The following is a 13229-nucleotide window of genomic DNA, read 5'->3' as shown; positions in this document are numbered from 1 at the left end:
TGACTCCACTGAGTCCAGCGCAATTCCAGGTCATGGCACATTCTCTTCAAGGTGGGAAAAGCACTTCCAGGGCAGGAGCCTCCCTCCCTCTCCGGCTCACTGGCGTGCTCGAAAATGGAACCAGTGCAGCTCGCCCCATGACTGCATGCCAGGATCGCATCTCCGAGCTGATGGTTTGACCGTGCTGGGGAGCTCAAGGAGGTACAGTGGAAAAAGCAACAGCAGCTAGGTCCTTGTTTCTACCTCCTAAAAGGACGAGATTTTGCAATTTGAAACCTGCCTTAAATGGAAACAGGAAGATTTACCAACATGCCTTCTTTCTGAAGGGTCGTAACGCAGGGAAAGGGTCGCTTGCTACCTCACAGCCCACTGACTCCATTCCAGCCCTTCAGAAGCAAGGGCATCGGGAAACTCCCCCATTTTCCACTAGACCACACTTTCTCTTTTGCAGTTCTTGATGGGTTTTTTTGGGGTGGTTTATTGCGAGCCACCGGTCAGGGTTTGTCGTGGGCTCTGGCCTGGCGTCCAGTCACTGATACCTGCATATTCTGCCCTCCACCTCTGAGCTGCTCACACTGGTGACAGCTTAAAGCTTGCCTGTCTGGCGTGATCCAGGCTCCCAGTAGAAGGTTCCTGCTCGTGCTGGCATACAGTAGTAATATTAGTACTGTCGGGTCAACAGCAGCGCGTCCCACAAACAGACTGGTTTCATGGCTAATGAGTGGCATCCAACCAAGCTGGAGTGAACCTAGGACGACAAAAATTGGACATGCCATGATGGACGCGAAGCTCTGATCTGCAAGCAACACAGATTTCTGCTGCATGCGCTTAACCCACTGAGCTAACTAATCGGAATTAATCATTCGGTACATGTTATCTGCCATTGTAGACCATGCAGCTCCAGGAAAAGGTGTTTGAGTGGGCAGGGACGTGCACACCGTCGCCGCACTGCTCCCCTTCCTTTCTTTGTCCCTCTATCCTTCTTACCCAACCCCTCGACAGACACACGTCTTGCTGCATTCTAGTCGCTGTCCCACAGCAGCTCCGGGGAAAGCACTACGATTCAATGGTCTGCAGCTCCTTCCCTGGAAGCTAAAGCTCTTCAGTTGGAATGCAATAAGGGCAGGTAAAACGGTCCTGGACCTCAGCCCCAACTAATCTCCTGACCTGCGCAGAGACACACGTCGTACCCGCGCCGGAGGGGACTGCCCTCCGACATCACTCAGACTGCACGTCTGGTGTGATACTGGAGCAGTCTCCAGAAAACGTGCACACAGCGTTTGGAAATTGAATAATATGTAGAGTGTACTCGTACCACCACAACGTAGAAATGTGTATTCACTTTTCCATCATACGTAGTTTGTACATTTTCCCGGGCCGTAACATTAAAAAGATCTACCTGTAGAAAGGCAGAAACTGCAGCCTGCACTAACAATATGAAGTACAATATCTGTGCAATAAAACTGAAAATGTATTTTCTTTCTGTGGCCAGTTGAAAAGTGTGCTTTGCCACGATAATTTCCAAACGTGGATATTATTCTTTTGATAAAGACAACGGTGTGTATCCGTGCAGTGCGGAAGTGGTCATTCTTTGTATGGACGCTGCTACATGCATGCTTTTCTCGATGGGGAGCGGATGTAACGTTACAACCAGAGCTGCCGACTCTGGAACAAGGAAACAAGGTTCCAGTCTTGGCATCGGCTAAATATCCTGCAATTTTGGGCAAATCACTTAATCTACCCATGCCCCAAGAAGAAGAAAAAAAATGACCACCTCGTTTCTTATTACCGTCTCTGTGGGTTTACAAAAAGTGATACACAAACAGTTTCAAGAACAAAATTATTCATACAGGTAATCGTGTAGCTAGGGCTCAAAATGTGTAATAGACAATTCGTCCAGTTCTAACAAACGTCCGAAAAAAGCACTAACATTTCTTTCAAATGAATATTTTACCTGTCAACTCTATTCGCATCGGACATACTGCAGTATTGGTTGTCAATCTTGTATTTTACTAATGCATTTGCTCCCCTTTTGTCATTATGTTTCATTGACTAGCCCATTCTTCGCTTACCCCAGATTTATATATTGTCTTTTATGTGTGCACTATTTGATTCAATACCTATGTAGATTTCCTATTTGACTCATGTACTGATCTGTTACCTTCATTTCCTTCAAACTGTAAAGCGCTCAGATATCCTTCGGTATCAAGTTTGCGCTATATAAAAAAATAAATCCATCTTTCCGTTTCCATACCAGCCACATGAAACTATCCTACCCAAACATCACCCATTATCTATTCATTCATCTAATCAACCAAACATCCATCCATTTGCTCATACAGGTATCCATCCAGCCAGTCAAGCATTGATGTAAACATCTATTATTCCACAAACCCATCCAACCTAAACTACACCTCTGCTTCTTAAATGCTCACATTAGCCGGAGGGGACGTATACGATATTTCATAACCTGGACACAAAGGTATAGAAGCGAGGACAAACCGATTCAGACTAAAGTGTATTTTCAATGCTGAGCCTGATGCCATTAAGTAGATCTCTCATGAGATTTTCCTGTGTAGAAAGGGGCTGTACACAATCGGGTTGCCTCGTGTTTGAAATAATATTGGCTCAAAGTTGCTGTCCTCTCCAGGAGCCACATTACATAGTACACTTACATTTCCAGATTAAATACAGTGCACTACCACCAATGCAAGTTTTGCTTTGACAACTGGACTAATTTACCAGTGCAAAATGTCATTTTTCAATTGTTTAGTTGGTGCAAACGTAGCTTTTTCCCCTGGACAGGTGTCGCCAATGTTGATTTAAGGTTGCACCAACATGAGTGCAAGCTATATGAACTGGAATAGTTAATGCACAGATTCCGCCCCCAAATGGCAATGTCAATGATATAGCCATAACAATGGACTTTTTACATACATGCCCATAGGCTATCCAGTGAGAATCCCTCATTAATACTATTTATCCTTCATCATGGATATCAGCTGACAGTCAGACCCTTTACTGAAAGACTGGCTGAGTATACAGATCCCAAGCTACCAGTCACATTCTAGAGTCAGGCAGAGTTAAGCACAACATTCCAAACCACCCAGCAGAATTACACTACGCATACCACAACACAACATAATTCAACTTCGCATAATACTCAAATTACTACCACATAAATACACACCACATAAAACTAATCTATACCACATAGCAACCATCCAAATTAACACTCCACACCATGCCACGTAATTCTAACCCTACTAACCAACACTGGGTCCTGGCTCAAAAAAACTCAGTTGGACTGAGCCCAATTAACTGAAAAAACAGAACAAATTGTCCAGACTGAGACTGACTACACATTTCACTTCGTGACTCCTATCATGAAAAATAAAACATGGGAGGAGGGCTTTATGAATTTCCGTATTAATCAAGAGAATGTTTATTATTTATTTCACATTTCTCTGCTATTGTGCGCTTTAACAATACTTCATTGCGCATTTATCTTTTATACAATGTGCATGTGTATTGTTTGTATGTAAGAGTATATTGGCCATGAATGCCTGAAGAGTGAATGTGGTTTGTAATTTTCATCTAGGGGATCAAGATTATTATGTTTTTGATGTGAAATGTATTGTATTTTGTATAAAAGATAAATGCGCAATGAAGTATTGTTAAAGCGCACAATAGCAGAGAAATGTGAAATAAATAAACATTCTCCACGAAGTGAAATGTGTAGTCAGTCTCAGTCTGGACAATTTGTTCTGTTTTTTCACGCAATTCTAACCAGCATAATATCACTCAACGCCACACAAATCAACTCAACACGTTTCCATTTCACACCACAATTCAAGAAACCGCATATTAAAAAACACAATTAGACAACACCAAATACAATACACACCACATAATTCCACATCACACCATAAAATTCAATAGCATGCGATATAATGCAACTCCACTACATAAGACTCCACGACACAAAATACCATACCACATAATTCCTCTCCATAACATGCAATCCCACTCCACATAATTCCAATACACTAAATAACACAAATACTACCCACATAATTCCACTGCACACCACAAACATTCGCTCCACAGCAAGTAAAAAAACTATTTACAATGCCAATAGATCTAACTTTCACAAATGCAAGACCTATTGCACTGCAAATGCTTGTTTTTTTGGGGGGTGGGGGGGGGGGGGGGGGGGGGGATATTTTTAGTTAGCTTTTGTCGCATTTGAATTTACTAAATGTTCGGCAGTGTTCCAGTAATCTGATCAAGAAGACACAGTAGGAGTGCTCAGTTTAAATTACAAAATCAGTTTCATATTTGACTCACATATTCCGCAAGGAAATTTTCATTTGGGGTGGTTGGGGTCATGTTGAGTACAACTATATACCAGTTAAGGTAACTGACTTGAAATTCATAACCAATTATTTGCAATCAAACCGGAAATAAAAGCAACCTCGTTCAATATACTATATTAGAGACTAAAAATGTGATAAAATTCTTACCCCATGATACACCTTGAGGTGTTGGTACAACAAAATCTAGCACCAGGACCTTCTTACCCAACGCAGCAGCCTCCTGTAAAATAACACACGCATCACCACATTTACTTCACTGGTGCTTATTGGCGTATGCACTCAGTGTTTAAGACATGCCAATTAAACTTCAGTGAAGGGGGTCAAACAAATCAGGCCCTTAATCACAATATAGTTTAACATCCCATAAGAACTTTAAAACATTGCAATATCAAACCAATTATCACACCCCTTCAGTGAGTGAGAAATTTATTAAGTTTGTTTTTTGCACATATACTTAAGTTTGCACCCGAAATTTGAAATCACTCTCATGGGGTGTGGGGGCATATTTAACATCAGTTTTGTTTTTTGACAAGAGAAGGGGTTTCTCCCTCCTAGTTCATTAGAGAAAACAACCGTAATATAATTAACACCCTCAAGGAAAAATGGCAAGATGAAAGTTAAGCCAATTACCATTTTGTAGAGAAGACTGGACTATTAAAGTGCAAGACAAGAAAGTTAAATCTAGAAATTAAATTCACCAATGCAAAATATTGGTATCAAAATAATCTTATTCATGGTGGTTAGTTCTTTTTAATCACTGAAAATTTGAAAAAAATACCCTGAACTGTAGGTGGTAGGTCTCAAGTCAGTAACTCAACCAGTGGTCAAATCCAGGAATTCTTTATACAATTCATGTCAGAGGATTAGATGACATACAAACTACACCAACTTTGCATAAGATTTTCTGCATACAGAAAGTCTTTTCGGGAAAAATAAAAAATGTAAAAAATTGAAACTTAAACTTTTAAAAAATCCGCTGTGATCACACAAAAGTGTTATGAATCTACCATCATAAGCCGGAGCTCAATGATCCATCCATCATATCTGGTATTTTGCCACATTGAATTTTAAAGAAAATCTTAGTATTCAAACCTGTGATTTGACACGGTTTTTTGTTTTTTAAAGCGGTCAGATGGCAACCATGGACAAGGTCATCCTAAGAGGCAACGAGCTAGCGGTCATGTAGTTCCCATATATCACAGGAGTCTAATTATATGAAAAATCAGTCCCGACTCATTCCCGAGGGACAGTCTAGCCATATTTGAGGCTTGTTGCGTTCAAACAGATTTCCTATGGCAAGGAGGAGGCAACTAGTGCCGACTCACTGACTGATAAAAAAACTTAAATGTACCAATACAAGTTTTGGATTTTGAATCCTCACATTTGCATAAGGAGGGTTTAAGCAGCACTTTTTCCACAACATCTTGAAAGTTGCAGTCTATCAGGCAACAGGATGCAACCAGTTTAGAACACGAAAAAACATTTGGTTGGATTAGTTAAAATTAAACTCATTCATTATTATGTAGAAAAATAAAATCATTAACGGACAATGAATGTGTCTCCCTCATACCTTAGAACATGCAAGTCCTCCAGAACCACCACCAATGACAATCAGGTCATAATCATACACTTCTTTGCTTTCATTCAAGAGTTTTTGTAACGAGCCATTTCGGTGAGCCTTGAAGAAAAAGAAAAAAAAAGTCAATTTAAGAGTGTTGTGCTCAACACAAAGTTGAGCATAATAAAGGTCGGAACACAGATTCAAGAGCTTAAAGGTTTTCAAATGCAGATTATTAAAACATGTTTAACCTGTGAAAACAAGCAGCAGCAGAAGTTTAATTTTGTTAGCATATCACAAAGTTGGATTGAGGCAAACTGGATCTCTTCGCTTCTTGAATTGTACTAGAGACGAGACAGTAGACGCGAGGTATACAAAATGGATATGGCAGCAGCACAGCTGCATTTTGCAACAATTATTCCCTTACTTGATAAAGATTTGTCGAAACAAAGGCATGGAGTTTCAGGAGGAGCAGACGAGCAACTTTTACTTGATGTTGACTCTAAAGCATTTGGAACACGTCCCTTCTCAAGTTAGCTCCATGGGACATTGCTGGTTTAATTTGGAATAAAGAAACCCAGCTGGATTGCAGATTATATTTTTTGGGGGGGGGGGGGATTGGAGTTATGGGGTCAGTTTTTGTAGCAGCCCTTATCTAACCACCCCTGCACAAAGTTTAGGTGCTCCTATTTCAGGAAATACAAATGAAATACATACACATAGCAGCACACTTTCATAGGTATTTGGCGAGTTTGAGATACATCACCAAGAAACGGGTTCGTACCTAGACATTGATCATAGCAGCCTCTGTTTTGGTGATGTTCAGCAACAGTTTTGAATCCAGAAATGGAGGTGGTCAAAGCATTCCATGTTACAAGGATGGCCGCAAGGCTGCCTTTTGAGTTTGTATTGACAGAGCGAGCTGCAGATGCATAGCTCATTTACACAATAACCCGGAATAAGGAAGCAAAAAGGAAGGATTTTTTTCAGCACCTAAAAAGAAAACTTTAAGCTAAAGAGATGATGGATGATAGCACATCTTCAGTTCTAGTGATATTAAGCCTAGGAGAGCCAAGACGGATAGAGAGGATTTTGACCAAGTAACCTAATTAGTCTGCAATCGATGTGAAAACTTCACTGAAACACCTTTTATGTTCTTCTGAGACAAGAAAAAATAAAACAATTCTAAGTTGGACAAACAGGGGCTTACAGCAGGCAAAACAATTGTTGAATTCACCCTATGATGAATGGGGTAGGCAGGGTGCTACCGTTACAAGAGGGTCAGCTGTCTTCAAGGTCTTCAAAAGTGACAATGCAGGGGGATGAGTATAGGATAAATATTTATTAGCAACCTGAAGCCGCACGAAAAGGGCATATAGCATGCGGCGGGGAGAGGATGGGAGTAGTGTGGAATTTAACAGGAGTGAATGCTCTGGAAAATGAGAACCTTGTTTTTAGTTTATCTGCGGTTAACATTGATTATTTAGCGCCAAGACATCCACAGGTCAGCTCAACATGCACACGTTCTGTTACACAGCATTACATTTTAGAACAAGCATTGGCAAAGCCAATAGACCCATCTATCCCTTGGGACCTATTGGCTTAGCCATGCTGCACAGCAGTAATCATTTTAGTGGACAGCTTTTCTACTCTGCACCACTATTTTGGGGAAATTACCAGGAGGACACAATAACACATAATTATCCAGTTTTCCCAGCAGATGTTTGCTGATTGAGTGGGCATACTAAATGAAGACTACAGGTAAGTAAATGTATGAATCTTCGGGGAAGGAAAGATCACATCTGGTGATCCAATCAATCGCTCTAAAGTTAAATCCTTTTACCTCAAGCAAGCAGGAGAATAAAAGCGTGAATGCTTACTTTATTGCTTGGATACACAAGAGTCATGAGATCTTAAGTTATGAAATAAAAAGGAAAGATCGGAGCTCAAGCGGTTCCTCACTTGTGCAGAAATACGAGCAACAGCAGCAGGTCTCTGGTTTGAATGTGGCAGGGCCGACTCCGCTTTTGAGGTTTTTAAGGTCAATAAAATAGATTATGTTGGGCAAAAGAAGCATCTGTCTGTTAATCATAGGGCTGATTAAAGGCAGCAGCAGAAAGTTCTAAAAAAAAAAAGCGATTGCTAGTTTTTCACGTTGGAAAGCTCCAAACTTTTAACCTGGTTGAAACAGGGGGGGGGTGGGGCACCAAGTGCAAGTGGGCAAAACAAATCACCAAGGTCCAATATGTTCGCAGGCAGCCGCAATTTTACGTACATAGGTAGGTGAATACCGCCCTCGCCACACTTTTGACGATTCCAAAGACGCCAATCGACCGGCACACAATGCTGGACATGCACACAGTGTACTGGAAACATCTTCCTTCATAAGACCAGAAAAGATACTCACTTGAGGAACCTACCCTGTACACTCTCTCGGTGTCGTCAATTGCACGATACAAACACCGCCTCTCTCACCCAAGGTGGTCTAAAAACTGCCAACTGTCACCTAACCCGTAATTACACCAAAATAAGTCTCGAGTAATCCTAAACTCCAAGGCTCAATGTTTACCTCGGTTTGGCTAGATGAAATTGAACGTCGTTAAATATTTGCAATGAAATACGTCCCTATTAAAACTAAATAAGGGTGGAAAAAGGAAGGCCGTGGCCAGATTGCAAATAGTTTTTATGCATTAAGCAGCTGTCCACACACGGAGGGCGGGCGAGGGGAAAAAAGCGCTAATATACCAACTGTCAGGGGAAGGAAGGAGCAACAATGACTGATTCCAATATGCATCACTGCACTCCATTGTTTTGGAATGCTACTGCTGGGTATAGCTTCTAGATTTCCCTCCTTCCTACTAGCTGTTGCTCGTTCTACATGAAAAGAGTGAATGCATACAACCTCTGTGGGGTTGGGGGGGGTGGTTTGTTGGGCAGCGAGGAGGAGTTTGAGAACTTTGAATGCTTTTGCTGAATTTAGGTCTACTTTAGACTTAAAGATCAATCAGCAAAAGTACTATGCAATGGTTTGTGGGCCAAAGATAACTAAAAATACGAGGATATTCTTTATAGAGGGTGCTCTAGTTACTTGGGGTTGCCATTTGACAAACAATTAAACTGGGAACCTCTACTAGAGTTGAGAGTGCAGCAATTAACCAGATCGGTTGAAGCTATTTTCCATTTTGCATGCAAGTTCGACCATAGACCAGTGGCGCTCAACTGCTACCTATGGTATCGGGACTACTCCAGACTCCAAGAATTTGAAAATCGCTTCCTGTGAAGATTCCTTCTGGTTCCACAGGGCGCGCACACATTTCTGTTCAGAAGTGTTTTTAAATTACGAGGGGATGCTCTCATGCTTGCCGCATTGTTTTTATGGCTGAAAATCTGGCAAACACCTGAGCTAGGTCTCTCTAAAAGTATCCTTTTGGACTGCCTAGTTCTGGGCAATTGAGACCCCATTCCTTGGTTGGGGTATCTTAAGAGTAATTTTATGGATTTGGGAATCCCAGAGTTTAACTACCCTGATCAAATCCCCTGCGTGACTAGAGCCAGGACAAAAAAAAAAAAAAAAAAAAATTAACGGCTTTCTATGATCATGTACAAGACAGACCAACTTCCCTCTCTGATTCATTACCATACTCTATCTCTTAGCCATGAGCTGAAAATTTATCTTACCTACATAGAGAATGCCCAATTTAGGTTTAATCTGACCACGTTACAAATTATTTATTTGCCCTTTCTTTTAGCCTTTTGTAGGAAGCTGGCTCTGTATGTGGTATACCACTAGGTGGTTATACTGTGCCCAGAGTCCAGAAAATCCTTCAGAGGAGTACAGGGCTTAATGCAAACCCAAAGTGCTCTATTTGTTGTAGTGTGGGCGAGCAGTCTTAGGCCTAACGTAGAGGAGCACAAGACATTGGTTGTGCACACAAGGACCAATAAATTACACAACTCATAACCAAGAACTTTGCAAAATGGTAAGGTTTTAAACAAATTCTTTTCAGTTTCAAAAGTTGACAGTGCAATTTTCAGTATTTGCAAAGTCAACCTAGGGAGGCCAAAAACAATGTGGTTTACAGGTAACTAACCAACTTACAAATTCAGTCTTCAGGTTGCAGGGTCAGCCGAGGGCAAGGTTCAGGTAACGCAAACACTACACCACCAACAGCAAAGGTGCAGAAGTCAAAGTTGAAGATCAGGCTTAATGTTACTCAATGGAGACTTGGGGGGGGGGGGGGGGGGGGGGGTTTGAAGACGCGTTGCTTGCAAGTAGATCGGTTGCAGAGCTCTGTGGTTAAAACAAGCACTGTGTGTGGGGGTGGAAGAGGGGCCACAAGGCAGCACCAAACATACACCACCAGCGGCAAATGGGAGGCAGAGTGCAAACAGTGTCAGGCATCCAATGCAATACAATGGAGAAACGGTTTGGAAAACAGGCTACAGGTGACAAACTAGAGGCTGCACGAAGAAAATCAGCGACAGCAGAGGTAAGTTGAGATACTGTAGGTCGCAGGGACACAGTCGGTCGAGATCACCAAGGCCCAGGGGCTTCAGGTTCAGGAGTGTCCTTTGACGTTGGATTTTCTTACAGAGGTCGGTCAGGGGAGCCTTCGGAGTCACACTGCAGGCGTCAGTGTGGAATCCAGAAGGGGTGGGAGGGAGGTCAGCCAATGCTGGACTTAGACTCAGGATCACTCGGAAACCTTTTCTGGATCAGTGAGCCACCTGGACACAGGCCAGAGGAGTCTGGTGCAGAAAGGTTAAGGATCGCGGATCTAGAGGTCACCAGAGTCCTGGGTGTTTGCTTCATGTGGACAGAGCTGCTTTCCTCTGGAGTTGTGTTTTTTCTCTAAAGGCAGGCAGTCCTCGCAGGGTTGTAGAATCCACAGACTGCAAGACAGGCAGTTTATTTGCAACTTCGAGGGCTGCAGACCAGCCGGTAGGGCTGGAGACAAGTCAGAGGGCGTTGACAGTCTTCCCGGCACTGTCTTTGTTCTTTTTCTTAGGTCGGCAGCAACTAGTTTCAAGATCTGGGGAGAGCCACCTAAATAAAATACTAAAATTTAGGTGCGTTTCAAGGGAGTGACAGGTAGGGCCAATGGTTACCTTACCTGGAGTGCCTACAACCTCAATTATGCCGCAGTCCTGTGGAAGGGGGGAAAATGTCCTAGACCCAATTGGAGGACTCAAGCCCCCCCCCCCCCCCTTCAAGACGACAGGGGCTGAAAGATGTGCTTCACCTCTCCTCTTAGCCCTATTCCTAGCTTTTCCTGCCCAAAGTGGGGGCTGCCATCTGCTTCTAGCAGCAGAGGTTGGGTGGTGGGGAGGGTGGAGGGGCAGGGGTCTAGAATCGTGTCTCATGGTGGCAGGCTGTCTAAAGTCAGTATGTGACCACAGCAGAGTGGGTAGGTTTTCAAGGGGCACCTCTGAAGTGCCCTCCGAGTACATGTTTCAATAAATCCCACATTAGAATCAGTGTGGGTTTATTGAAAGTAGTTTAGTACCAGTCCTGTGTTCAGAGAAGCCATCATGGTGCTGTGGACCTAGAGTTGTCTAATTTCCAGCCCATGCACTCTATGGCTTCTCTGGCACTTACAATATCTAAGAATACACAATATTATAGGGGCATATCTGCTCACACAGATATGCCACACCTGTGATATAGTGCACCATGTCTTAGGGCTGTAAGGCATGCTAGAGGGGTGATTGACCTATACCGTAGGAAGAGCTAGTTGGCATGGCACACAGACAATGTCCCATGTCGACTGTCGTTTTGCCTGCACCAGGGCATGCATGCTGCATGGCCTAGTTAGGGCGTCCCTAAGGGACCCTCTTCAGGCCGAAAGCCCTAGGTACCATTCACTAGGGACTTATAAGGGGCCTAAAGGGCCAATTGAGTGAATTTTAGGGAAGACTCACTGGCATAGGGGACTTGGTTGGCAGGGATCCGGTGCACTACAATTGAAACCACACCCTTCCTCAGCCGAAAAGTGGGGGGGCTAGCCATGTCAAAAGAGGTACTTTCTCACACCTTTCCACAGAAGGGTAGATAGATTGAAAATTTACTGCCATGCCCATACAATAGTTTTTCAAGGCAAATCACACTGCACTTTATGCTTTTTTTGTGCACTTTACAAATCTGTGAGAACTAGTTTCATAGCTCTTTTTATGCATACTCTACACCCTATTTCCTATAATAATGATATTAGAATTTTTTCAGCACCAGGATTCACCTGGGGTTTGCCACACTCTGATCAGTTATATTAGAGGTTCTTTAAGCATCAGGAAAAGATACTGTTGATCAAATATGGTTGCATGGTTGCATTGTTTTAGCAACTGTATTTTGGCTAGGCTAGAACTTTGTTTGCTGAGTTTCACGCTCCGAGCGAGGAAAATCCAACACTAGACTGCTTCCCAGTGAGATCTCAACGCGTGTAGTCACGGATGGTCACTACCGCTCACGTGGAGAAACCTTCCCTTTGCGTCACGGATGGTCACTACCGCTCACGTGGAGAAACCTTCCCTTTGCGTCGAGGAAGTTGCTGCTCGAGTAGAACTTCTACTCGAGTGGCAGATAGAAGGTGCGCCCTCTTGCGCTGCACGCGATACCGTTAGCGCGGATCTTAAAGCGCAGGCCAAACACTCGGCGCTAAAAATCAGTGTAAACGGCGTTTGGTAACACTCCGCTGTTCGCGGAACTCTGCGTAGCTTGGTGGAGTTTGTCACTTCACGGAGTTCTGCATAACAGAACTTCGCCCAGGCCTAATTTTGGCACTTGAGCTTTTATTGTTGTGTTAGACTTAAACAAAGATGGATATATTTTTTTTATACAGAGATTATATTTTCTATGTCACTTGTTATGCTATTAATTTGATGGTGTGCGTAAACTGTATTTATGCTGACCGTTTATGGCTTTATAGTTGAATAAATTTATGACTGGCAATTTTGTTGCTGGTGCAATAATGAAGATTTTAACCAGCTATGCTGCAAACGCTTGATATGATGAATTACATCAGTTTCCCTGCTCCCTGCAAGACATCCTTAACATGCCTACCTCTGCTGCCAAGCTAGTCCAGGTGGGGTGACTGTCCATATATCAGGTTTAAATGAGAGTCGAACTGGATCTGACCGATAAGACATGATTATTGAAATAAACTTGGAGCATCTTTGTAAAACAAGGGCAGAAGACATCCACAAAGGCCAAAAATAGTTATGTAGAGAAGAAACTGACTGTGGAATGAAACCAGAGGAACACGAAATCCCTCATGCTGCAGTACTTCGTAGCACCA

The 13229-nt window shown here is 42.8% G+C and overlaps 1 protein-coding gene across 1 annotated transcript in view; it reads right to left on the bottom strand.

Annotated features, from left to right (window-relative positions):
* Nucleotides 1–13229, bottom strand: part of TXNRD3 (thioredoxin reductase 3) — a 108822-nt gene that overhangs the window by 56769 nt on the left and 38824 nt on the right. The window contains exons 4-5 of the mRNA XM_085624416.1: nucleotides 5950–6057; nucleotides 4527–4599 (exon numbers count right to left, since the gene is read on the bottom strand). Of these exons, the coding sequence (XP_085480542.1) occupies nucleotides 4527–4599; nucleotides 5950–6057 (181 nt within the window). The remainder of the gene's footprint in view (nucleotides 1–4526; nucleotides 4600–5949; nucleotides 6058–13229) is intronic.

Source organism: Triturus cristatus, chromosome 9 (assembly GCF_964204655.1).
Source record: "Triturus cristatus chromosome 9, aTriCri1.1, whole genome shotgun sequence".
In the NCBI taxonomy this organism is placed as follows: Eukaryota; Metazoa; Chordata; class Amphibia; order Caudata; family Salamandridae; genus Triturus; species Triturus cristatus.
This window is presented reverse-complemented; position numbering and strand designations above follow the sequence as displayed.